This window comes from Sceloporus occidentalis, unplaced genomic scaffold, assembly GCF_023333645.1.
Source record: "Sceloporus occidentalis isolate IW3139 unplaced genomic scaffold, rSceOcc1.0.p SCAF_10, whole genome shotgun sequence".
NCBI classification, from domain to species: domain Eukaryota; kingdom Metazoa; phylum Chordata; class Lepidosauria; order Squamata; family Phrynosomatidae; genus Sceloporus; species Sceloporus occidentalis.
Genome location: NW_028316990.1, coordinates 8,790,110 through 8,813,497, shown reverse-complemented (window position 1 = coordinate 8,813,497; position 23,388 = coordinate 8,790,110). Strand labels below are relative to the sequence as shown.

At 44.5% G+C, this 23,388-nt stretch overlaps 2 protein-coding genes across 6 annotated transcripts in view; one reads left to right on the top strand and one right to left on the bottom strand.

Annotated features, from left to right (window-relative positions):
* LOC149305809 (piezo-type mechanosensitive ion channel component 1-like) overlaps window positions 1–12,476 on the top strand; it is a 95,298-nt gene extending 82,822 nt beyond the window's left edge. For 3 of the 5 annotated variants that reach the window (XM_089539722.1, XM_089539721.1, XM_089539719.1), the window contains 12 exons: window positions 771–891; window positions 1,835–1,982; window positions 2,868–3,082; window positions 4,307–4,465; window positions 5,467–5,614; window positions 6,088–6,276; window positions 7,168–7,260; window positions 7,964–8,136; window positions 8,589–8,711; window positions 10,021–10,100; window positions 10,415–10,610; window positions 11,390–12,476. In XM_089539722.1, coding sequence (XP_089395848.1) covers window positions 771–891; window positions 1,835–1,982; window positions 2,868–3,082; window positions 4,307–4,465; window positions 5,467–5,614; window positions 6,088–6,276; window positions 7,168–7,260; window positions 7,964–8,136; window positions 8,589–8,711; window positions 10,021–10,100; window positions 10,415–10,610; window positions 11,390–11,639 — 1,895 coding nt within the window. In that variant the 3' untranslated portion in view covers window positions 11,640–12,476. Of the gene's footprint in view, window positions 1–770; window positions 892–1,834; window positions 1,983–2,867; window positions 3,083–4,306; window positions 4,466–5,466; window positions 5,615–6,087; window positions 6,277–7,167; window positions 7,261–7,963; window positions 8,137–8,588; window positions 8,712–10,020; window positions 10,101–10,414; window positions 10,611–11,389 lie in introns of those variants that run through there. The other 2 variants (XR_016282450.1, XM_089539723.1) reach the window with 2 other exon arrangements.
* On the bottom strand, window positions 886–23,388 carry LOC149305808 (cytoplasmic tRNA 2-thiolation protein 2-like). The gene is made up of 16 exons (XM_089539724.1): window positions 23,147–23,388; window positions 22,707–22,781; window positions 19,481–19,559; window positions 19,298–19,357; window positions 18,845–18,905; window positions 18,437–18,546; window positions 17,625–17,926; window positions 17,095–17,230; window positions 16,805–16,936; window positions 15,987–16,078; window positions 15,634–15,737; window positions 14,778–14,916; window positions 13,615–13,684; window positions 13,418–13,476; window positions 13,071–13,148; window positions 886–1,166 (listed from the first exon to the last, which is right to left on the bottom strand). Exons 1-15 carry the CDS (start codon window positions 23,218–23,220, stop codon window positions 13,073–13,075), a joined length of 1,569 nt encoding a protein of 522 aa, XP_089395850.1. The 5' UTR covers window positions 23,221–23,388; the 3' UTR covers window positions 886–1,166; window positions 13,071–13,072.

The following is a 23,388-nucleotide window of genomic DNA, read 5'->3' as shown; positions in this document are numbered from 1 at the left end:
GTGCCAAGAAAGCCCCATGATAGGTTTGCCTTGGGGGCCTCCTCTAAGGCTGAGAGAGCATGATGTGCCAAGGTCACCCAGTGGGTTTCCACGGCCAAGCAGGGATTCGAACCCTGGCCTCCAGAGCTGTACTCCAATGCTCAAACCACTACACCATCAGTTCACAACCTGTGGATCATGACCTCTTTGGGGACTGAATGACCCTTTCACACTGGCTGCCTAAGACCATCAGAAAACACATATTTCTGATGGTCTTAGCAACCAAGAAACAAATAATTTTATGCTTTGGGGTCACCACAACATGAGGAACTGTATTAAAGGGTCGTGGCATTAGGGAGGTTGAGAACCACTGCACTGCAGCATGTTGGAAAGCAAAACCTTCCATATTCAGTACTGGAAAATTGCAGGCACAATCTCCCTTTTTGAAGAAAGTTGTGTGGATTCAGAGGAAGGTTTGCCTTTGCCTTCCTCTGAGCCTAAGAGAGTGTGGCATGCCCAGGGTCAGCCAGTGGATTTCCATGGCTGAGCAGGGATTCGAACCATGGTCTCCAGAGTCATAGTCCAACACTCAAAACCACTGTACTGTATACTATATTGGCTCCAGGATCACTGATAATTATTCCTTTTCGGCTCCAGGCTGGAGTGAGTTGGTGGGAATGGATATCCAGGTTCACCGAGGAGATGTCCATGAGAAACCATTTCCCCCCAAAAGGCACCCCCTGGACCCAAAATGAGTGCATCCACATACACACTTTCTTTTCATTTTCCAGCCTCCAACGAGCAAAGGCAGAAGCCAGAGACGGAGGAAGGAGAGGAGGAGGAGAAGTTGAGTCCTTCCCAGGGAAAGCTGAAGGCTGCTGGGCTGAGAGTGAAACGCTTCTTTGCCGCTGCGTAAGTCTTGACAAGGTGGACTTTGCGGAGTCTTTCATCGATGCAAAAAGCATTTCATGTCTGTTGGAAAGCCTTTATGGAAAGAATCCTGGATGTGATGAGAATCTTCATAGTTCAGGACTTGTTTTGTGTGTGCGCACACATGCATGCACCATGTGGTCTATTTTTGTGCAGAAAATGTGAGAAAATCCATTTTCTCACAGCAGAGAAGCAAGTGCCCTGACCAGAAAGCCCAATTTTCTGTGCCAAAAAGAACATTCCCGCACAGCTGCTTTCTGTGGAAAAAAGAAAGAAAGAGAATGAAAAATGGGGCATTTTATTTTGTTTTGTTCTAAACCATGCAGCGCAGTGACCCAATAAACATCTTCACAATTGAGGTATATCATGGATATTATTGAAAACTATGAGAAACATAATGACAACAAAATGGGAATGTTGTTTTTTCCCCTGATTTGGAAAAGGCGTTCGATTCGGTGAATTGGCAACCATTAGTGCAAATTATGGATAAAATGGATGTTGTAGAAAGTTTTATAAAACAGATTAAAGGAATATATGGGAAACAAAAAGCACAATAGATAATCAACAGGGATAAAACTGGGCCATTACAATTCTCTGACAAGGTTTCTTAGTGTCTCTGCTACATAGCTCAATGTCCGTAAGGTGATGGTGGCGGTCAAGTATCTCTTGTGGATTCCAGCCTAAATATTTCTTCTTGCCCATGAGAACAAAACAAACTAAGTTATATGTTCAAACTAAATTTCAGGAACTAAATCTATACATTTCTGTATGCCAGGGGTTTGCACTAGTTGGCCTTCGGTGGCAGGTCCTTTCCAGCTCTTAAGATTCTCCGATTCCAAGCTTTACTTCCCTCAATGGGAAAATAGGGAGGAAAGGCAGCACTAGGCATCTGACCCTCTGCAAATTCTCCTCCTTTTTCCTCCAGCGCAGGATGTGTTTTCCAGCCGGTGCGGCAATTCTTCCAGGACATTTTGCACAGCAAATACCGAGCTGCCACAGATGTCTATGCCCTCATGTTCCTGGCCGACGTGGTGGACTTCATCATCATCATCTTTGGTTTCTGGGCTTTTGGGGTAAGTCAGTGTGGGGCAGGAGGCAACAGGCTGTATTTGCTGTCTGCAGTGTTAATGCAGATGCTGGGTGCATCAGTTGCTGGGCTGCCAGTCTGTCTCCTTACTGTTGGAAGATTTCAGCATTCTCTCTTCCCCTCCTCAGATAGATAGGATTATCCTGCATACAAACTCTGCTTTCATCCCTTATTCAGATGTCCCATTTTGCTCCTACTGAATCGCAGGGCAATAAATACCTTTGCAAATTTGTGAACAAATAATGGGATTCAGGTCACTTCCTTTTAGGAAGTTTTCTCCCACACCGAGAAATTATCCTGCTTCAGTCTGGTCCCCCATCTTCATCCTCCCTCAACTTTTTCGGAAAGGTGGCAAGATAAAGATTTCTTCTTCTACTTGGACAATTCATTAGCTAGGTATGCACACGTAGATTCAGTATGTAGAGAGATCTTGTAGCACCTTTGAGACTCACTGAAAGAAAGAAGTTGGCAGCAAGAGCTTTCCTAGACTTAAGTCTATATCCTGAGATGCATTTAGAAGTAGACTAGTCTATGAAAGCTCATACTGCCAACTTCTTTCTTTCAGTGAGTCTCAAAGGTGCAACAAGAACTCTCTACATACTGATTCTACAGACTAACATAGCTATATCTTTGAATTCTACCTCTATGTAGATTCATGCCTTTAGTAAACTTTTGTTTACACTGCAAGCTACTTGTGTTGTTTCTGAGTCAAGCTCAGTTCTTGGAGTAGCGTTGTTTCTGCTACTCTGCTGATTCAAAGCTAGACCCTAACAGGCTTGGCTTTGATATTTTTGATGTTTAAATATTTTTTGTGTCCTTAATAAAGGCTGAAGCCTTAGGAAACTTGAATCGTCCCCATTTTTCTCCCTAGAAACACTCAGCCGCGGCCGACATCACCTCCTCGCTCTCGGAAGATCAAGTCCCGCAGGCCTTCCTGGTGATGCTGCTCATCCAGTTCTCCACGATGGTCATCGACCGGGCCCTCTACCTGCGCAAGAGCGTCTTGGGGAAGCTCTCCTTCCAGGTCTTCTTGGTCTTCGGCATCCACATCTGGATGTTTTTCATTTTGCCCGCCGTCACAGACAGGTGAGTGGGGCTCCACCTTCCTCCCATCCCTGTCTCCAAATTTCAGCAGGTTTGGAGACCCATTTTCTTTGCCCTGGTCCCTCCCAGGGTCTTCATAAACTGCCAGAAAAAAACCAAGAACAATGAAAAAGAGAAAGTGTCCAAAAGTCAATTTCTGGGCTGGTGTCCCCTAACTTCCCCTATGGAAGAGGTTAGACATATTTAATATTGTTTTCTCCGATGCAGAATGGCTGCGTTCAGTGCAAGGCTGTGGAAGCAGAAATGGGAATGTGGTGCTGTGGTGTATGGATGTACACTGTGTCAAAATTTGCTTTTCCATTCAGTTACACAACATTGCCATTCATCACAAGTGTTGCATATCAGAATTATTGTTAACACTCCCATTTTCACTGCACAACCCCACTATAGAATCTCAGCCTTCATTCTGAAAAAAGAGAGATTCAAATAATATAAAATGCTGGTTCGGAGGTTCTCTACAGCTTCTTTAAAAGATCCTCTTGGAAGATTCTTGGAGAGGGTATTTATCCTTGTTGGGAGGATGGATTGAGGGCCACAAAAAGACTCCCAGGGGCCACAGGTGGCCTTAGAGCTTCCTGCAACACTTACAGGAAAGAGAATCCTAGACTTGGAAGGTACCCCAAGGGAATATCTAGTTCAATGCCCTACCATGCAGGAATACATAACTAATGCACTCCTGAGAAATGACCTTCCAAACTCCCTTTAAAGACCTCCAAAGAAGGAGAGTCCACCATCCTATGAAGCAGTCCAGCTCTTACTGTTAGGAAGCTTTCCCCCCAAAATGCTTACATGGCATCTTTTCCCTTGTAATTTTAATCCATCGCTTTGTGGCAAAGTCTTTGGAGCAGCAGAAAACAAGCTGCTTCTATGAATCTTAGAGTTGGAAAGGATCACAAAGGTCATCTAGTGAACCCCTTGCTATGCAGGAAGACACAACTAAAACTCTCCATCTTCTACATAACATTCCATCAGATATTTGGTTGTGATGTCTCCTCTCCATCTCCAAGCTATCCAAGCTAAATACAACCAGCTCCCCTTAGCCGTTTCTTATAGGGCTCTCTGTTTCCAGACCTTTTACCATCTTGGTCTCTGGACACCTTCAGAAATATTAGCCCTGCTGTGATTCCCTTCTTGTGTATATTGGTATCAGCATGAATGTGATCTACAGCTCCCATCACCATTGCTGTTATTGATTTACCTCTCCAGGATGTTTAACATGAACACCGTGGCCCAGCTGTGGTACTTTGTGAAGTGCATCTACTTTGCTCTGTCGGCATATCAGATCCGCTGCGGCTACCCCACACGCATCCTGGGCAACTTCCTCACCAAGAAGTACAACCATCTCAACCTCTTCCTCTTCCAAGGGTAAGGATGCTGCCTCCTTAAGGAACTGCTGAAGGAAGTCTCAGGGCTTGCCTGCATGGGTTATTTACTCAAAATCTGCCCACCAACACAATGTAGTGGTTTGAAGATTGGACTACAACTCTGGAGACCAGGGTTCAAATTCCCTACATGGCAATGAAACCCACTGGGTGAACTTATACAAGTCACACACTCTCAGCCTCAGAGGCTGCGAATGGCAAACCCTCTCTGAGCAAACTTGCTAAAAAAAAAAAACCTCCTATGATAGGTTTGCCTTAGGGTCGCCATAAGTCAAAAATGACTTGGAGGCACACAAGAAGAACAACAACTCCCCTCTCTGGACTTGTTGCATCCTATTTACATGACGCAGGGCTAAATTGGGCATGGACTGTCTTCAGGATGTCTGCACCCAATTCATCTCCTTAACCCAAATTTAAAAACCTTAGATTTTTGTGGGGTTTTCAGGCTCTTTGTATCCCTGATGTTTCAACGTCATCTGTGGCTGGCATCTTCAGAGAAAGATTTGTCTTCATTCTCTGAAGATGCCAGCCACAGATGCTGGCGAAATGTCAGGAATAAACTCTTCTAGAACACGGCCACATAGCCCAAAAACCCCACAAAAACTATGGATGCCATCCATGAAAGCCTTCAACTTCACATTAAAAACCTTACCTTTTGCTCTCAGTTTCTGGCTGTCTCCACAGCAGCTACAAAGAGGCGGCTGTCTTCCCATGCAGCCCCTGCAAGCCAGTCTGAAGTCAGAACAAGGTGCCACGTATCGATAAAATGCCTGGGTGCCTTGTTGTGATCTCAGTGGTGTCACCAGGCAATGAATGCAGACATAAGGCTGTTATCCTGTTATCACTGGAGAGATTATAGGCGGAAACAGGCAGAAAACCCAAGTGGAGGGAGATTTTTTTAGGGGGAGGAAATGAGAATGTAGTTGGAATAGATCCGAATTCAAGACTTGAAGTTTAGCGTCCACCTCTGCCTTTTTTGCACAGTTTCCGGTTGGTTCCCTTCCTGGTAGAGCTCCGTGCCGTCATGGACTGGGTCTGGACCGACACCACTTTGTCCCTGTCAAACTGGATGTGCGTCGAAGACATCTACGCCAACATCTTCATTATCAAGTGCAGCCGCGAGACGGAGAAGGTGGGGAATGGAGTAATACTTGTCCCTCCATATTCACTAGGGTTAGGGGCACAAGACCCCCATGAATATGGAAAAACTGCAAATAACAAAAACACCATGTTTTCACCTGAGAGGACACCTCTCTAGGAATAATCTCTAGGTCCTCCAGTGTAACTCTGTGGTTAACGTCCGATAGACACTGACCACAGAACTGCACCAGAGGACCTACAATGCCTAGTAGAGTATTCTCTCTAGGAATCTCTAGGTCCTTCAGTGCCACTTTTAGTTAAAGTTGACCATAAAGTTGCACTGGAGGGCCTGGATATTCCTAGAGAGAACATATTAATCAAATCCATGAATAATCAAATATCAAAGCCACAAATATGGAGGGATGGGTGCACTTTAAGGAGTAACAGGAAGCAATTGCTTTCAGAAAGGTGCTTTCCCAACACCGTACTTTGCCAACTCCTGTGCCATTCTTTGATTTCCTGCAGAAATACCCGCAGCCAAAGGGCCAGAAGAAGAAGAAGATAGTCAAGTATGGCATGGGGGGCCTCATCATCCTCTTCCTCATCTGCATCATCTGGTTCCCGCTCCTCTTCATGTCGCTGGTGCGCTCTGTGGTCGGAGTGGTCAACCACCCCATCGATGTCACCGTCACCCTCAAACTTGGGGGGTACGAGGTAGGCATGGCAGGGAACCGGGTGGGAAGGAATTTGGGGGCTCTCAGGACACTCTTCTTGTGGGGATTCCCTTTCCGTGGGAATAGCATTCCCTCCTCCTAGTGAAAAGAATGCAATAGCGCTTCCTTCTGGCAGTTGGAAGAACAGCAACGTAACATGTTTCACGGGAGACGAGTGTGAGTTCTGTCTAAAGCAGGGAATTTGATTTAGCCTGACTTTTTGTTTTTTGGAGAGGTAGTGGGATTGCTAGGAAAAGTGGTGAAAATGCCCCCTTTTCCCCTGATGTTTTTATAGTTTATAGCTTTATTTTTTATAGTTTTGTAATGTGCATTATCCTATCTGTTTTAATGCTGTGGTAATTTAATTCCTTTTTAATGTACTTTTTTTCTGTGTTTTTAATTGTACTGTTTTTTAATGCTGTGAAGCCGTTCTGAGTCCTAGTTTTTAGCAAGCAATCTATTTTAATAGTGTAATACATTAATTCTGTTTCAATGTACCACTTTTCTATGTTTTCAGTTGCACTGCTCTTTTAATATTGTGAGCTGCTCTGGGTCTCAGTTCTGGGAAAAAGCAAGATACAAATTATTATTATTGTGGGTTTTTTGGGCTATGTGGCCATGTTCTGGAAGAGTTTATTCCTGACATTTCACCAGCATCTCTGAAGATGCCAGCCAGAGATGCCGGTGAAACGTCAGGAATAAACTCTTTTAGAACATGGCCACACAGCTTGAAAAACCCACAAAAAACTATGGATGCCAGCCGTGACAGCCTTCGACTTCACAGTCAAATTCTACATCACATCAGCTATATTAAGCTATATTCATTCTCCATCACACCAGCCATATTAAGGAGTTTTTGACCCTCGCCAACTTCCACTCTTCTTTCTTCCAGCCGCTCTTCACCATGAGTGCCCAACAGCAGTCAATTGAAGCCTTCACCCCCAAGGACTACGAAGCCTTGACCGACAAGTTTGTACGGCAGCCGGTGAGTTTGCGAGGAAACTGGGCAGAGAGGTTGGCACATTCTTCCTCTGGGCAGCAGAAGCACAGAGAAAGGCATGAGATCCCTTGCTCCTTAGTGATGCCGTCGTAGAGGCCTCCATCTCAATGCAGTAAATCCACTCTGGGATTTACAGTTGACTCTCCTTACCAGGTCTTTAGCCTTCTCTGCCAAAGAGTGGTAGTGCATCATACAACTAACAGTCCCAGGATTTGGTAGGATGGAGCCATGGCAGTTAAAGTGGTGTCATAGTGCATTATTTCAACAGTGTAGATGCATCCCAAGAGAAGATAGACCAGCACCCTCCTTGCTATTGTTTCCCAGGAGGGTGAAGACTATCCTTTGAAGACTGATTGTTCAAGAGGAATGGGCCTTGCATAATGTACAATATTTTCTATTTGGTGTTTTTCCAAATGGTTTTAAGTTTATCAGTGGTTTAATTACTTACTTAACTTGTCTGCATTATTTCTTAATTTTAATGCAGTCTAATTCTGAATCAAAGTAATAAACATTCCCAGGAGGGGGAAAAGCAAAATAGTACGAACAAAAACGAAAGGAGAAAGGAGGGGAAGACTTGTTTAATTTTTGCATGAGATGAGTTTTTAGCTACCTGTTTTAACTGCTGTAAGCCACGTTAAGTCCTGAGCTGGGGAAAATAAATATAACCACAATTCTCTGCTTCTCGCAGGTGGCCATGCAATTCATCACCCTCTACGGCTATGAGGATATTGTGACGGCACGCATAGAGGGCAATTCGGGCTCGCTCTGGAGCATCAGCCCACCCAGCCGGGAGCAGATGCGGCAGGAGCTTCAGAACGGCTCCTCCGACATCACACTGCGCTTCACCTGGAATTTCCAAAGGTGCTTCCTAAAAATTTGGTGGTGGCTTAGGATTGTGGCTCTCAACCTTCAGGCCGCTTATCGTTTCCCCAAGCGAACTATGACATCTTCTCTGAAAACATCTTGCCAAGAAAACCTCATGATAAGACTAGCCTTCATTGATGTTGTCTGCCTTCAAGTTGTTTCTGATTTAGGGCGGTTGAGTGTGTGACTTGCCTTAGTGGGTTTTGGAAATAACTTGGAGGCACACAACAAACAGCAAACAAGTGGAGTGCTTGTGGAGGATGGGTGGGGGTATTTTGCATGTTTTTGTGCTTTATTAATGGGGAGAATAGGTCAGGGGCCACAAAAATGGGGTCCTTGAAGCCGAGGGGACCACACTTTTTCCACTGTTGAGCTAAAGAGTAACTTGGATTTGGTTTAGTGTGGCCTTCCATCAAAAGACTTCTCACTCGCTCTGTCTTTCCTTCTAGGGACCTTGGCAAGGGAGGCACAGTGGAGTATACCTCTGAGAAGCACACAATGGATCTGGATCAAGGCAGTGCCGTGCGGAGAAGTTTGGCGGGGCTGCTGGGAGGCACCCACAATGCCCCTGTGTGAGTGTGCCAGGGTCACATCCTTCCCCCAGTAGGCTGTTGATGCCCAGCGGCCTCTCCTAGGCAGAAGCTAATGGAAGGGACTGGATGGGGAGCCCTGGGCCTCCATACCTATCATTGGGCTAAATGGGGATGCAATACCTGCATGGTGCAGCCCTCTCGCTCCATCATGGAGCATGAATGTCAGCATGCAGAAAGCCATTTTTTATTTTTTTCTAATTTTATTTTTGGAACAAGTAATAAACAAAATAATAATATACAAAATAATCATCAAATTTGAAGTTGAAGGCTTTCATGGCCGGCATCCATAGTTTTTTGTGGGTTTTTCAGATTGGTGGCCATGTTCTAGAAGAGTTTATTCCTGACGTTTTGCCAGCATCTGTGGCTGGCATCTTCAGAGAAAGATTTGTCTTCATTCTCTGAGGATGCCAGCCACAGATGCTGGTGAAACATCAGGAATAAACTCTTCTAGAACATGGCCACCTAGCCCAAAAAACCCACAAAAAACAATAGTCATCAAATTGTTTTCCAAATTTACAACTGATTCCCCATGTTCGTCCAGTCTGTATAAACCTGTCATTTAAATATTATTTTCTTCAATTCAAAATTAATGTGTATTTAGAAATCTAGCTTAATTTTATTTTGATCATTCTATCTCAATTTATACAATAAGCGTCTCGACAAATTTAAGTTTACCTTCTCACAATTCAGTAGTATTGGAGCCCGGTCTTGTTCTACTTTGTGTACATTTGCCTTTTTTAATCTAGCAGTTAACATATCCATACTCATCATATTAACTAATTTCCATATCCAGTCATAACAGAAAGTACCTCTATTGTTTTCCCTTTTTTTTGCCAAATCAGTCTCACCAAAAGAGGAAACTCCACCAACCTTGCATCTTAATAATAATAATAATAAATTATATTTATATCCCGCCCTTTCCAGTTGGATCGAGGCGGCTTCCAATAAGAATAAAATACAATACAAAATACAAGAAAATACCGAATAAACCCATTATCCCTCCCTCCAACATACACTTAAAATTCCTAATTAACGATCATAATCTGCCACTGTTGAACAGTTTTTACCATTGGAAGTTCTTGCAAGTGTTTTGTTAGAATCTCTTTTACTGTAGTTTGCATCCATTGGTCCAAGTCCTAGCCTCTCAAGATGCAGAAAACAAGCATGCTCCATCCTCAATATGATAGCCCTTCGAATACTTAAACATGGCTATACACAAGGAATTTGTATTTGCCATTAATTCTCAATACATCCGCTTATCCTTCCTCTCCAATTCTTTCTCTTCCAGGAGAGTTCCCCACCTCTTTCCTCCCTACATCCGTGCCCCCAATGGCCCCGAAGCCAATCCGGTTGAACAGCTACTACCAGGTAAGGCCTGGGGAGATGTTTGGAAGGAAATTCACTTTGTCTTTTTCATGTGTCCTCCATTTTTCTGTTACTCCTCACCAACACAAGTGCTGAGCCTCTCTGGGGCCAGTTATGAAAACCTAGTTGTGTAGAGTAGCAGGAAGTTTCAAGGTGTACTTAATGTGAAACTCTGAACATAGCCTCTTCCTCCAAGTCGTCTCTTCCAGGAGCTGGTCTTTTGCAAAACTAATAGCCTGTTCAAGACCAAACTACCCCAATGCAAGTGCCAGTTTCTGATTCAAAATCTCTTCACTTATTCCTCTCGTTCATGTCAGACGATGAAGACAGCTACTTGGACGTAGCGGTGCAGCTGAGGCGGCAACGGGTGGGCACCGGGAACAGCAGCGCCAGTTTTGTCGAGTGGTGGGTGATCCAGCTGGCCGACTGCAAAGGGGATTGCGACATTCTGCCCATGGTCATTTTCAACGACAAAGTCAGTCCGCCCAGCCTGGGCTTCCTGGCAGGATATGGGTGAGTAGGAATCACTTGGAAGGGTCCCCCCGCACCTTTCAACATGAGAACCTCAAGGGGCATTCTCTGTGCTGGGTGATGTTGCTTCAGAGTTGCATGGGTACATACATCAAGGTACATGTGGCTGTGCAGACCTTGACCCGCTCAGTCAAAGGGAAGTCTTCTCTTTAGTTGCAACCCCTCTGTTCATTCTTTGCTGCATGGGTGACATAGGGGTCGTTCCCACTACGATAAGCTCCGAATCCTGATTCAGGGTATATGCGTAGTTCCCACTGGAAATGGATTCTGATCCTCATTGGACCGATTCCAGGGAAAATAAAGTGGAGCAAATGCAAAAACCCCGGGGGGTTGAGGGTTGGTAGCAGTTATTTTGAGATTCTTTTGAGAAGAGTCGGTTCAGATGCGATTCCTAACAGTGGGAACGCCAGATCAGAATCTATTCTTTCTGAGGGGAGGAACAAATTGATAGAATATGCAATTGTTTGATTTTGTAACTACTTGCAAGGCGCAAGGAGTGACAAATGGTAGAGGGGTGACGTTTTGACAGACCCACCATTCCCCCCCCTTGCGATTGACAGAATATGTAATTAGTAGAATCTGTGATAGATTGATGGAATATGCAATTGATAGAATATGTGATAGATGGAATATGTGATTGTTTGCAAGACAGAGCTTTGGCCACTGAATTGCAGAGGGCATTAAAGGGTGGACAGATGGGTCCTGAGCGTTGCTGTACTTGGGCACAGGGAGCTCAACTTCCCCTCTTCTTCTGCCCCCAGGATCATGGGTCTCTATGTCTCCATCGTGTTGGTGATTGGCAAGTTCGTGCGAGGCTTCTTCAGTGAGATCTCACACTCCATCATGTTCGAGGAGCTGCCTTGCGTCGACCGTATCCTCAAATTATGCCACGACATCTTCCTGGTCCGTGAGACAGGTGAGCTGGAGCTGGAGGAGGAACTGTACGCCAAGCTCATCTTCCTGTACCGCTCGCCAGAGACCATGATCAAGTGGACGCGGGAGAAGGAATGAAGGGAGGACAAAGTACTGAACTGGGCTCTCCAAAACCCACGAGGGGCGGTGCTAATAAGGAACCATCTTCTCCCTCTTTCTCTCCCAGAGGATTGACCTCAATATGGACCTGGTGAGGATGCAGAGCTGATCTGCATAGGATTTTCACCAACTTAGCTGCTGGACTCAAATTCTGTCCCTTCCTCTTCTCCCTACCTGCCCCTTTGCTTACAGTTGAGTGGTGGGAGAACCCTCTTAGCCTCTGAATTCTACCGATAGCCTCACTGCCTTTGCAGAAGGGAGAGGAGAAAATACTGTTACTTTTTTTAAACAGGTTAAGTACCTTTTTAATAAATATATTAAATATGGTATGGAAGCATCTGTTTGCGTCTCACCATATATATATATATGGTGAGACGCAAACAGATGCTTCCATACCAAGCTCCCTGCTTGTTCCCTCTCACAACACAAGAGGGAGGCTATGGTGTGGATATCCCCATCCCAAAACATCTGTAGGTTCACTAGGGGTGCGGATGCATCCTGCAGCTGACAAGCCCAGTGCCTTTGCACAGCAATAATCAGCTTGCACCCCCATTCCCTGATGTAAGGGTGCTGAATTTCTGTCTCGACACTTCTTGTTCTCATGTTGCCACAAACACTCCCTGCTATACTGTACCTCCCACCCACCACCACTGTTGCCCAGCCTTGCCATCCGAGTGCCACGGTTTAGGCACCACTCAAGTGCCAGCTGCAGGAGGGGAAAGAGGTGGTTGGAATCTATAGACTTTTCTAAAAAGAGGTGATTTTATTTATAGAGATCTCTATCATAAAAATAAATAAAAAAGCTGTGATTATGAATGGTACTGGTCTTCATGCACCGAGGGAAGAAGGGGGGATTCTCACAAGGAGAGGCACCTTCTTAAAAAAACTACATTTCTACCCATGAAAACAGAACTTGGAGAATTAAGTCATTAGAAATATATTACTCTTCAGCATTAAATCATTGCTAAATATGGCTATTTGGTAGCTGGACTTTAAAAATACCAGAAACAAATTTGTAAACAAATTTCGCTGCTGAAAAACTGAACAAATCGGGAACAAAACATTCACTTTAAACTAATTATTTCCAATTTCTGGTCTCAAAGGAGTTGTGGGTGTAACAAATAAAGGCCTGGAGCTGTCACTCTTTGCAAGTTAAATTTAGCCTTTATCTATAGCATGTCTGTCTCCAAATTCATGCCAACCTGAGCCCAGTCAGCGACTGTGTGCCAATCACTATGAGATTCAAGATAATGTATTTGCTTTTGAAAACATACTATATAATTCAGCAAGGAACAAAAGAGTAAGGAGTCATCGGCAGCTATCAGCATTAGTGGTGATTTCTAGCTCTGGCTGTGCTCTGCCCCTTTTGTCCCAAGCCCCCAAAAAGTTCAAAACACTGAAGAGGCAAACCGTCACATTGGTGCATCGAGTGTCATCTCAGGGTCCTCCTCAAGCAAAAACTCTTGGATTTCTCGCTTCATTGCAGCCCTGTGGCAACAGAGAATGAATTCAAATTACAAGAAAAGATATTCGACTAAATATTAAACTTCTTAACAGCAAGAGCTGTTCAACAGTGGAACAGACTGTCTCCTTCTTTGGAGGTCTTTAAACAGAGAATGGATGGGCACCTTTTAAGAGTGCTTTAGTTGTCTATTCCTGCATGGCAGGGGTCTGGATTAGATGGTCCTTTTGTTCTAAGATTCTGTGATTCTATAAATGTCCATGAATTCCTCTGCTACAAAGACTCTGGCTCATACCTGCATCGCCGACGCTCAGCCTCTGAGTGGATGTAGGGCGGGAGAGACTCCAAACACTTCTGCAAAGAGAAAAAGGATTTGCTCAATCTAATCAGTCAAAGCAACAAGCATGAATGTGTCCCACTGTCCTGAATGAAGCCCAGGAGCACAAAACTCCAGATGTTAGCAAATGCACTGTCCCTTCTTTGCGCTCTTACCATGTCCTTGATAGTCCGGCGACAGCTGTAGCAAAGCAATGGGAGAAGCTCGGTGTGAAGGGAAGCATCTCTGTGGAAGAAATAAAGCAAACAGGTGGAGCATCAAGTCTCCATGTTCAGGCCATGGAAGAGTCTCAATCTGTTGACTCTCAAGAAGAAAGTACAGGTAGATCCAGCCTGAGGTTCAACTTCCATTTCAGAGGAGTTCTCAATGGGTCACATTCCTATGATGGGCAGAGCACCATCCCACCTTCTCCCCAAGTCTGGGATTCAAGGTGGCTTACCCATTAAAAAGATTACAATTAAAAACCTCCAGAAATTCAACATTAAAGCTGGATTACACTATTCAGCCTATTACAAATGTGCACTCTAAAAAGCTGTTACATGCTGACTCTCCCTTATCCGAAATCCTTGGGATCAAAGGTGGTTTGGATTTCGGGGTGGGTTTTTTTTTAGATTTCCTAACACCTGTATTTGCATATATGTACACAATGAGACATTTTGGGAGATGGCATCCAAGTCTAAACATGAAATTCATTTATGTTTCATATATACGTTATAGGCATAGCCTGAAGGTAATTTTATATGGTATTTTTAATAACTTTGTGCATGAGACAAAATTTGTGCATACTGAACCATTACAAAGCCAAGACGTCACTATCTCAGTCACCCATAAAAATGGTTTTGGTTGTTGGGATATTTTGGATTTCAGAATTCCGGATAAGGGAGACTCAATCTGTATTTTAATCTGTTTTAAGTAGTTAATCTTTATGCATGGAACAAAGTTTGTGCTCACTGAAAGCAGAGATGTCACTATCTCAGCCACCCGTGAAAAAAAGGGAGACTGAACCTGTAAAAAGTATATAATTTGAAGTTCAACGACACAGTTTAAAATAATGTGGCACATACAGCCCTTTGTGTTAAATGCTTTCAATTCCAAAAGCCTTTCTGATTAAAAAAAGTTTCACCTCCAAAGAAGGGTCCATTCTAGCTTCCTAGGGGAGTGCAGGGGCAGTCTCTCAGCCTGAGCTATATAGGGCATAACCAGCACTTTGAATTGTGCCCAGAAACATTCAGCAAATGATTCCATGAGTCTGTTCTCATTGGGACAAACTATCGAACTAAGAACCTTTAGACCCTGCATATGATGTACTTCGGCTTACCCCGTTTCTGGACGGCTTCTGCAGCATCCCATCTGGTTCTCAGTCCCTCCGCAGCAGCTGTTCCCACCAGGTGATGGAGCCGGAAGCTTCTGGCAGAGCTGCTCCGACAGCAGCGTTGACTGCAAGGAAGAGCCGCCCACTGTGGGGTGAGCAGAGTTACAAGTAAATCAGCCATCTCTGAGAAGTTGGTCCTCATCAGAAAAGATCTACCCATGTGGACAACTGTGGAGTATTTGGGGTTTTGCATTTCTAGATAAGGGCTACATAACCTGTAATGTTAAGCAGAAGTTGTATAGCTAGTGTAACTACTGTATATGTGTTCATATATAAGTCTAGAAATCTTAAATCGATTTTTAAAAAAATAGTAAAAAAAAACCCTCCTTGGAGCACCTAAAAGAAGCACCAAGGCCCTTTATTCTTGTATCCATCCAGCCTTTAGAGTGAGCACAGTTATACCTGGTGGAATTTTGTAAGTTCTATGGCATCCTTTCCTTTGCTTCACCCTTTACATCCTGTGCTACACACCCCTAAGTCTTACCCTTGACTTAGCCATGAATCATACCAAAATCCATAATTTTGGCCCCAAAATCTGCCCTTGACATATACATGAGGTCGACTTATAGTCAAGTGTATACAGTAGCTGACCTAGGATTTCTTATTGGTTTATGTTTTTTTTAAAAAAATTAGGTTTAAATTTTAAAAATTAATCTTATAAACTTCTGATATTTAAAAATCCAGTCTGTTAGTCTCAGGTAGACACGCACTGAATGGGATAATGAGTCAACACACAGGTAAGTCCCACTGAAGCAATGGGCCTTCTCTAGTCAGGGCTAACAATAGGACTGCTGCTACATACCAACATTTGTGTCCAGGGAACAGAGGCATAAGAGGCATTGTGCTAGTTCTGAAGGTTCTTTAGCATTACCATCTCGAGGGTTCACAGAGAGCTTCTCTCCTGTTCTATGGAAGCAACCAGACAAAGCCAAGTTACTATTCTCACTCTTTATCTATTCCAGTCGTCAAAGCATGGGAAGGTTATTTATTTATTTATTTGGATTGTAATTCCCACACTCCCCAAGTGAACATGGCCAATGAGTTCTGACATGCATCCGCCAGTTACTCACAACCTCCACAGAGGCTTCTCATCACCACTTGCCCTAGAAATTGTCCCTGACTAGAGTCATGCAAGGCAGAGAAAGGTCTGCTTACCGGTAGACTGTGCTGATGGTGGAGGGGAACTCGGACTGCAACTTGTAGAGAAAACTCTCAATCAGATGGTGAATGCTGGCTCTCTCTGAGGCCTGGAGCAGAAAGTTGAGTGTTCATCAATAATGCAGGAATGCTGCCTTGGAAAAGTTACTTATTGCTGTCAGCATAGTCTATTGTTAATAAGGTAAGTTTCCTTATATTTGCTCACATTTCCCCCTTTTCATTCAATGTTTACCTGAAATTAAGATTGGTCAAAGAATATTGTAAGACACCTCACTGTAAGGATATAAACACGTCGGAGCAGTTCAGAGAATGGCAACAAGGGTGATACAAAAGGGTGGAGAACAAAACCTGTCAGGAAAAGGTGAAGCAGATGGGCCTCATCTTGGTGAAGAGAAGGCTGAGAGGTAACATGTTTGTAACCTTTAAGTAGTGTACCTAAAGGGCTGCCACAGAGAGGATACGGTCAGGTTTGTTCTCTGATGCCCCAAAGGGGAGAACCAGGTCTAATGGTTTTAACATACAGGAGGGTAGATTTTGACTGAATATTAGAGTGAACTTATTGACAATAAACATAGTTCAGCAATAGAACCAATTGCCTAGAGAGGTGGTGAGTTTTGTTCTCTGGCCATCTTCAGAAAGAGAGTGAACAGCTACATGTTTAGGATGCTTTAGCTGGAACTCCTGAAATTAATGGGGGAAGTTAGACTCTCAAGGGGGGGGGGGTGTACCTGGGATCATCCAACAAGCACCCTGGACAACAACTTGCCCTCCGTTCTGACTCTAGTAAAGGGGACCCAAAACCACAACCCTCTTACTTTGGTGTCCAGGGCAGGCGTGAAGACATTGGGCACACCAAAGAAGTGGTTGTAGAAGGCAATCTCTTTGGCAGCATATTCCCGCATTGGGCGTAAGAAGAGCACGTCACCGTGGCGGTTGTCCAAGAAACCCTATTAAAGTGGGGAGATGAAAAGAGAGAAGAGGGAGAGCAGGGAGCAAAGAGAGGAAAACCAGATCAATGTCTCCTGTATTTGTATCCAGACCAAAAGGAAGTTAGGGGTGAAACAGACCGCCCAAAAATGGCAGATTGGGGCCTCCGTTTTCTTACTGTATCTGAAGCAAGGAAGGCACCTCGTCCTAGGCAGAGATTGGTCATGAGCTTCACAGCCAGACGGGTACAGCTGTCTCCCATCATCACCTTGGCATATCCATTTGTCCGAGCCACATGCAAAATCAGGTGGGTCCTTAAGAGAATAGGGGGAACCACTGGTTATTCATCCAAAGCAGCCAGTCCTGGCTGGTCTCTGCCTTTCCTGAGTCTCATGAACTCAAACATAGGCCAGTTCAGCATGAAATGAAATATTTTACTCTTTGGCACACAGGAGCTTGAAAAGTAATTCTTTTTTGGGGGGTGGGGGGGGGATTACAGTTCCCAAGATCTAATGGTTGTAGTCCCCCCAAAAGGAAGTTTCCTGAGCACCATTCACTGCCTGTATACCTCTTGGCTCTTTCATTTTGACTGGCTGGGGCATCCTGGGATTTATAGTAAAAAACAACAACAGTGTGTTTGTGTGTGTGTGTGGGGGGGGGGCGGGGTTCCCTTTCTGTTCAAGGCAAAGAACTGGGCGCAGCACTCACCGGAGGGTCTGCAGTAACTCCTCTTTGGCAGTCAGGGTCTTCACAGCCCCAAAGAGTTTGATAAGTTCTTTTGTATGGAAAGCAGAAGGTGTCTCAGTTCCTGAAGTTGATCCCTTTTCCTTCTGTGCGGAGTCCTGCACACTAAGCTCCCCCATTTGGTCCTGCAGGAACAGTCCCACTGTGTCCCCTTTCTTTTCACACTGCTGTTTTATGAAGCCATCCACAGCTTCCTTATAGTTATGGCACTGGTCAGTGATGCTGCAGGACAATGAATGGAGGACCGAACTAGGAAGGTCAAACACCTGCGAAGGAGCACACAGAGGCCATGTACTGCAACAAACCAAGCCTGATACATGCTGGCTGAGACAGACATTAAGGAAGTATTAGGCCTGCTAAAGGAAGATTCTGCTGTTGTAATTTGCCACCAAGTCAACTTTGACTTATGGCAGTCCTATGAATGAGAGACCACCAAGTGCCCCAGTCATCCACTGCTCTGCTTAGGTGTTGCAAACTCAGGGCAGCTATGGCTTCCTTTACTGAATCAATCCACCTTTAGTGTGCCCTTCCTTTTTTTCTACTGCCTTCCACTTTACCAAGCATTACCGTCTTAAAATTTTATTTCAATTTAAAAAGAATCATTTTTAAAGGCCTGTTTTAAATTATTTGTTGTGTAGTTCTTAGTTTAATTCCTTTATTATGTAAGCTGCTTTGAGTCCCAGTTTTAAGGAAAAAACAGAACATAAACACAGATAATGATATTAAAGAGATCTGACCCCACCAACTGTGCTTCTCTTCACCTGGATCATGCTTACCTCTTCCAAGCACACCAAGTGATAGGGGAATCTGGTGCTCTGCAAGATCGCCTTCACCTGCTTACGGACCTCATCCCGTGCGGCCAGGCTTTGTCCACATACAACTCCTTCTATGAGGAAAGAAGAACCAGAAGATTGATTGGATCATCTGAGAACAGTTGAATGGGGCATCCATTCGATCCTGTAGGACAGACACTGATGAGATAGCCTTAACACTTCAACAGCCCTCACGTGCAAACAAATCTTGCTGGGAAAACCCTGTGATAGATTGGAAATGACTAGAAGGCACACGACTAGAGTTTTTAGATCTAGGAGAAGGGCTTTTTATGTACCGTTGTTTCAGCCTCCTGACCCAGCCTCCATCATCCTCAAATACAAGAAGGAACACTCACAATAAATGTTACTTACCATCAATGTAGATGATTCCTGGCTTGAAGCGGAGTTTTTTGGCTGCTTCTTGACTCAGGCCCTGAAAAAGGGGGGGGGGGGGGGAAGCAGGACACAGCTTTAGTTCCAATAAATTGAGAGGTTGAACTGAAGTGTTAACTATCGACTCATAATCAGAGAAAATGTATTCTCTTAAATAAGACTTTATGGCTAAGAATCTATCAGACTCCAGGCAACTAAGAAAGGCAGTGAGAAAACCTTCAGGGACAGACAGTGATGCCCTCAGCTGGCTTTTAAAGTAGATTAGGTTGGGAATTCCTGTTCTAGATGTTACCAACATAAAGTAGTCAAGGTGCCAGTTCCTAATATTCTGGCAGTAGTATTTCCTCTGTAAAGCCTACTATTACGTTGGATCAGATGTCCAATTATTATTTTATAACTGAATGTACTGTTTTACTGATTGAGGGCAGATACCTCTTGTACTTGCCGCACCATTGAACTGGAGGCAGGGCCACCCGAAAAGGCAAGGAGAACCTGCAGCAAAGAAGGAACACAGACAAAGATTATGTGAAATGCATATGTTTCTTCCAGTGGGCATTTTCCTTGTTCTCCTCCCCACAAAAGCAACCCCTCCAAGTAATAACAACTGGGCAAGACCTTCTCTCCAGGATAAATGCATCGATTCTTCCCAAGCGTGGCTCGAAACTTGTGAACAAAATAATCCTTGAAACAGGCCCTGCAAAACAAGAGCATGCAGATCAGGCAATCAGATGGAAAGGAAATCCAGGATCTTACCCAAGTACTGCAATAGAGTGAGCAAGACCACCATTAAACACCAGGTGCTGCAAGCTGTATTTCAGAGGAACATCTGTCAGATGCTGACCACAGAGCTGCACCGGAGGACCTGGAGATTCCTAGAGAGGTGTCCTTGCAGGTAAAAATGAATAGTGTTTTTTTACTTGTGGTTTTTCCACATTCACAAGGGTCCTGCAACCCCATAAAACCCACAGTGACCTCCTTAATAGAATCTATCCATCTAGATTGCGGCCTTCCTCTCTTCCTCCGTCCCTCCACCTTTCCTAGCATTACTGTCTTTTCCAATGAGTCCTTCCTTCTCATGATGGGTGGCTCAGTTTGGTTATCTTGGCTTCTTCCAGGGAGGTTTCTGGCCTGATCTCCTCTAGGACCCCATTCATTTGTCCTTTTGGCTGCTGTCCATGGGATCCTCAGCACTCTTCTCCAGCCCCACATAATCTCAAATGAATGGATTTTCTTTCTATCTTCTTTCTTAACTGTCCATCTTTCACATCCATCCATGGCAATAGAGAATACAATGGCTTGTATGATTCTGACTTTTGTTGCTCTGTCATATATCTTTGCATTTTAGGATCTTTTCTAGCTCTTTCATAGCTGCCCTCTCCATTCTTAACCTCCTCCTTATCTCTTAACTGCAGACCCCATTTCTATCAGTGTTTGATCACAGATATGGGAATTCTTTTATTACTTCTATTCCTACATTGTCTAGGCTGAATGTGTGAAGGTCCTCGGTGGTCATTATTTTGGTTTTCTTTATTTTCAACATTAAGTCTGCCTTTGCACTTTCCTCCTTGATCTTCTTCAGTAGTTGTTCCAGGTCTTTGAGGTTTTCCGCTAGTGTTACGGTATCTTCTGTGTATATCTTAGTTTGTTGATATTCAACATGACATCCCTTCAAATATTTATACAGGGCTGTCATATCACCTTTTAAACGTTTCTTCTCCACACTAAACATACCCAGCTCCCTAAATCTTTCCTCATAAGGCATGGTTTCCAGATCCTTCACCATTTTGGTCAGCCTTCCTCTGGACATGATCCAGATCTTTCTTGAACTGTGGTGCCCAGAACTGGACACAGCATTATTCCAACTGAGGACTGACCAAAGTGGGACCATGACTTCCCTTGATCGGGACATACTAAAACAAAGGACAGTACTTGCCCATAGGGAAAGCATACTTGCCCATAGAGATTCATTGGAGATTGCTTGCCCATAGGAAATAATGGAGATTGCTTGCCCATAGAGATTCATTGGAGATTGCTTGCCCCTAGGGATTCATTGGAGATTGCTTGCCCATAGGAAATAATGGAGATTGCTTGCCCATAGAGAATCATTGGAGACTGCTTGCCCATAGAGATTCATTGGAGATTGCTTGCCCCTAGGGATTCATTGGAGATTGCTTGCCCATAGGGAATAATGGAGATTGCTTGCCCATAGAGAATCATTGGAGATTGCTTGCCCATAGAGAATCATTGGAGACTGCTTGCCCATAGGAAATAATTGAGATTGCTTGCCCATAGAGAATCATTGGAGATTGCTTGCCCATAGGGAATAATGGAGATTGCTTGCCCATAGAGAATCATTGGAGATTGCTTGCCCATAGGGAATAATGGAGATTGCTTGCCCATAGAGAATCATTGGAGATTGCTTGCCCATAGGGAATAATGGACATTGCTTGCCCATAGAGATTCATTGGAGATAGCTTGCCCATAGAGATTGATTGCCCATAGGAAATAATGGAGATTGCTTGCCCATAGAGAATCATTGGAGACTGCTTGCCCATAGGAAATAATGGAGATTGCTTGCCCATAGAGAATCATTGGAGACTGCTTGCCCATAGGAAATAATGGAGATTGCTTGCCCATAGAGAATCATTGGAGATTGCTTGCCCATAGGAAATAATGGAGATTGCTTGCCCATAGAGATTCATTGGAGATAGCTTGCCCATAGAGATTGATTGCCCATAGGAAATAATGGAGATTGCTTGCCCATAGAGAATCATTGGAGATAGCTTGCCCATAGAGATTGATTGCCCATAGGAAATAATGGAGATTGCTTGCCCATAGAGAATCATTGGAGACTGCTTGCCCATAGGAAATAATGGAGATTGCTTGCCCATAGAGAATCATTGGAGACTGCTTGCCCATAGGAAATAATGGAGATTGCTTGCCCATAGAGAATCATTGGAGACTGCTTGCCCATAGGAAATAATGGAGATTGCTTGCCCATAGAGAATCATTGGAGACTGCTTGCCCATAGGAAATAATGGAGATTGCTTGCCCATAGAGAATCATTGGAGATTGCTTGCCCATAGGAAATAATGGAGATTGCTTGCCCATAGAGATTCATTGGAGATAGCTTGCCCATAGAGATTGATTGCCCATAGGAAATAATGGAGATTGCTTGCCCATAGAGATTCATTGGAGATAGCTTGCCCATAGAGATTGATTGCCCATAGGAAATAATGGAGATTGCTTGCCCATAGAGAATCATTGGAGACTGCTTGCCCATAGGAAATAATGGAGATTGCTTGCCCATAGAGAATCATTGGAGATTGCTTGCCCATAGGAAATAATGGAGATTGCTTGCCCATAGAGAATCATTGGAGACTGCTTGCCCATAGGAAATAATGGAGATTGCTTGTCCATAGAGAATCATTGGAGATTGCTTGCCCATAGGAAATAATGGAGATTGCTTGCCCATAGAGAATCATTGGAGACTGCTTGCCCATAGGAAATAATGGAGATTGCTTGCCCATAGAGAATCATTGGAGACTGCTTGCCCATAGGGAATAATGGACATTGCTTGCCCATAGAGAATCAGCAAGTGTGCTTTCCCTATGGGCAAGTACTGTCCTTTGTTTTAGTAGGCCCCCCCTTGATCTAGACACTATACTTCCATTGTGGCCCCAGAGCTCTCTCTGACAGAGAAGTCTCAATGTCTCTCACAAAACTACACTTCCCAGAATCCCCTAGCATTGAGCCAGAGCAGTTAACGTGGTCTCAAACTGGGTTATTATGCATTCAGTGTGATTGAGGCCCACTGCAGCAATAGTGCAGTCGCACTTACTTGCAAAAAGCGTCTCCAACGCGGATGATCAGCGCCGGGGAGCCTTCTTTGCACTTCATGCATTTCGTGGGGCGGCTGAGGAAACAGAAAGAGAAGTACACTCATCCTTCCATCTTCACAGCTTTGATTATTCACGGATTTTGATTAATATGTTCTCTCTAGGAATAATCTCTAGGTCCTCCAGTGCAACTCTATGGTCAACCTTAACCACAGAGTTGCCCTGAAAGACCTAGAGATTATTCCTAGAGAGGACACTCCACTAGGCCTTTGTGGCTCCTCCAGGGCAGTTCTATGGCCAGTGTCTGTCAGACGTTGGCCATAGAGTTTCGCTGGAGGACCTAGAGGTTCCTAGAGAGGTGTCTTGTGCCCCTAAGCCTAGCCAATATGGAGGGAGAAGGGCGATTCGGGTTTTGCCAAGAGGCGACGCTCCCCTTCCTCACCTGCCCCGGGGGACCCTCGGGGGCAATTGCCCACCGTCGCCTCCGCCGCAGCCTCCCTCTTCCGCGTCGCACATCCCAGCCGGCGCGTCCTTATGACGTCAGCTACCGTCGCCGTGACGCTGCTGTTGGAGGGAATGAGTAAAAGGGAGTTAGTGGGGGGCTCCGTCGCGGGACTGTGACGCAATCAGAACCGCGCCTCTACTTTCTACAATTCCCCTCATTGCCTGGGCGAGGGAGTGGGT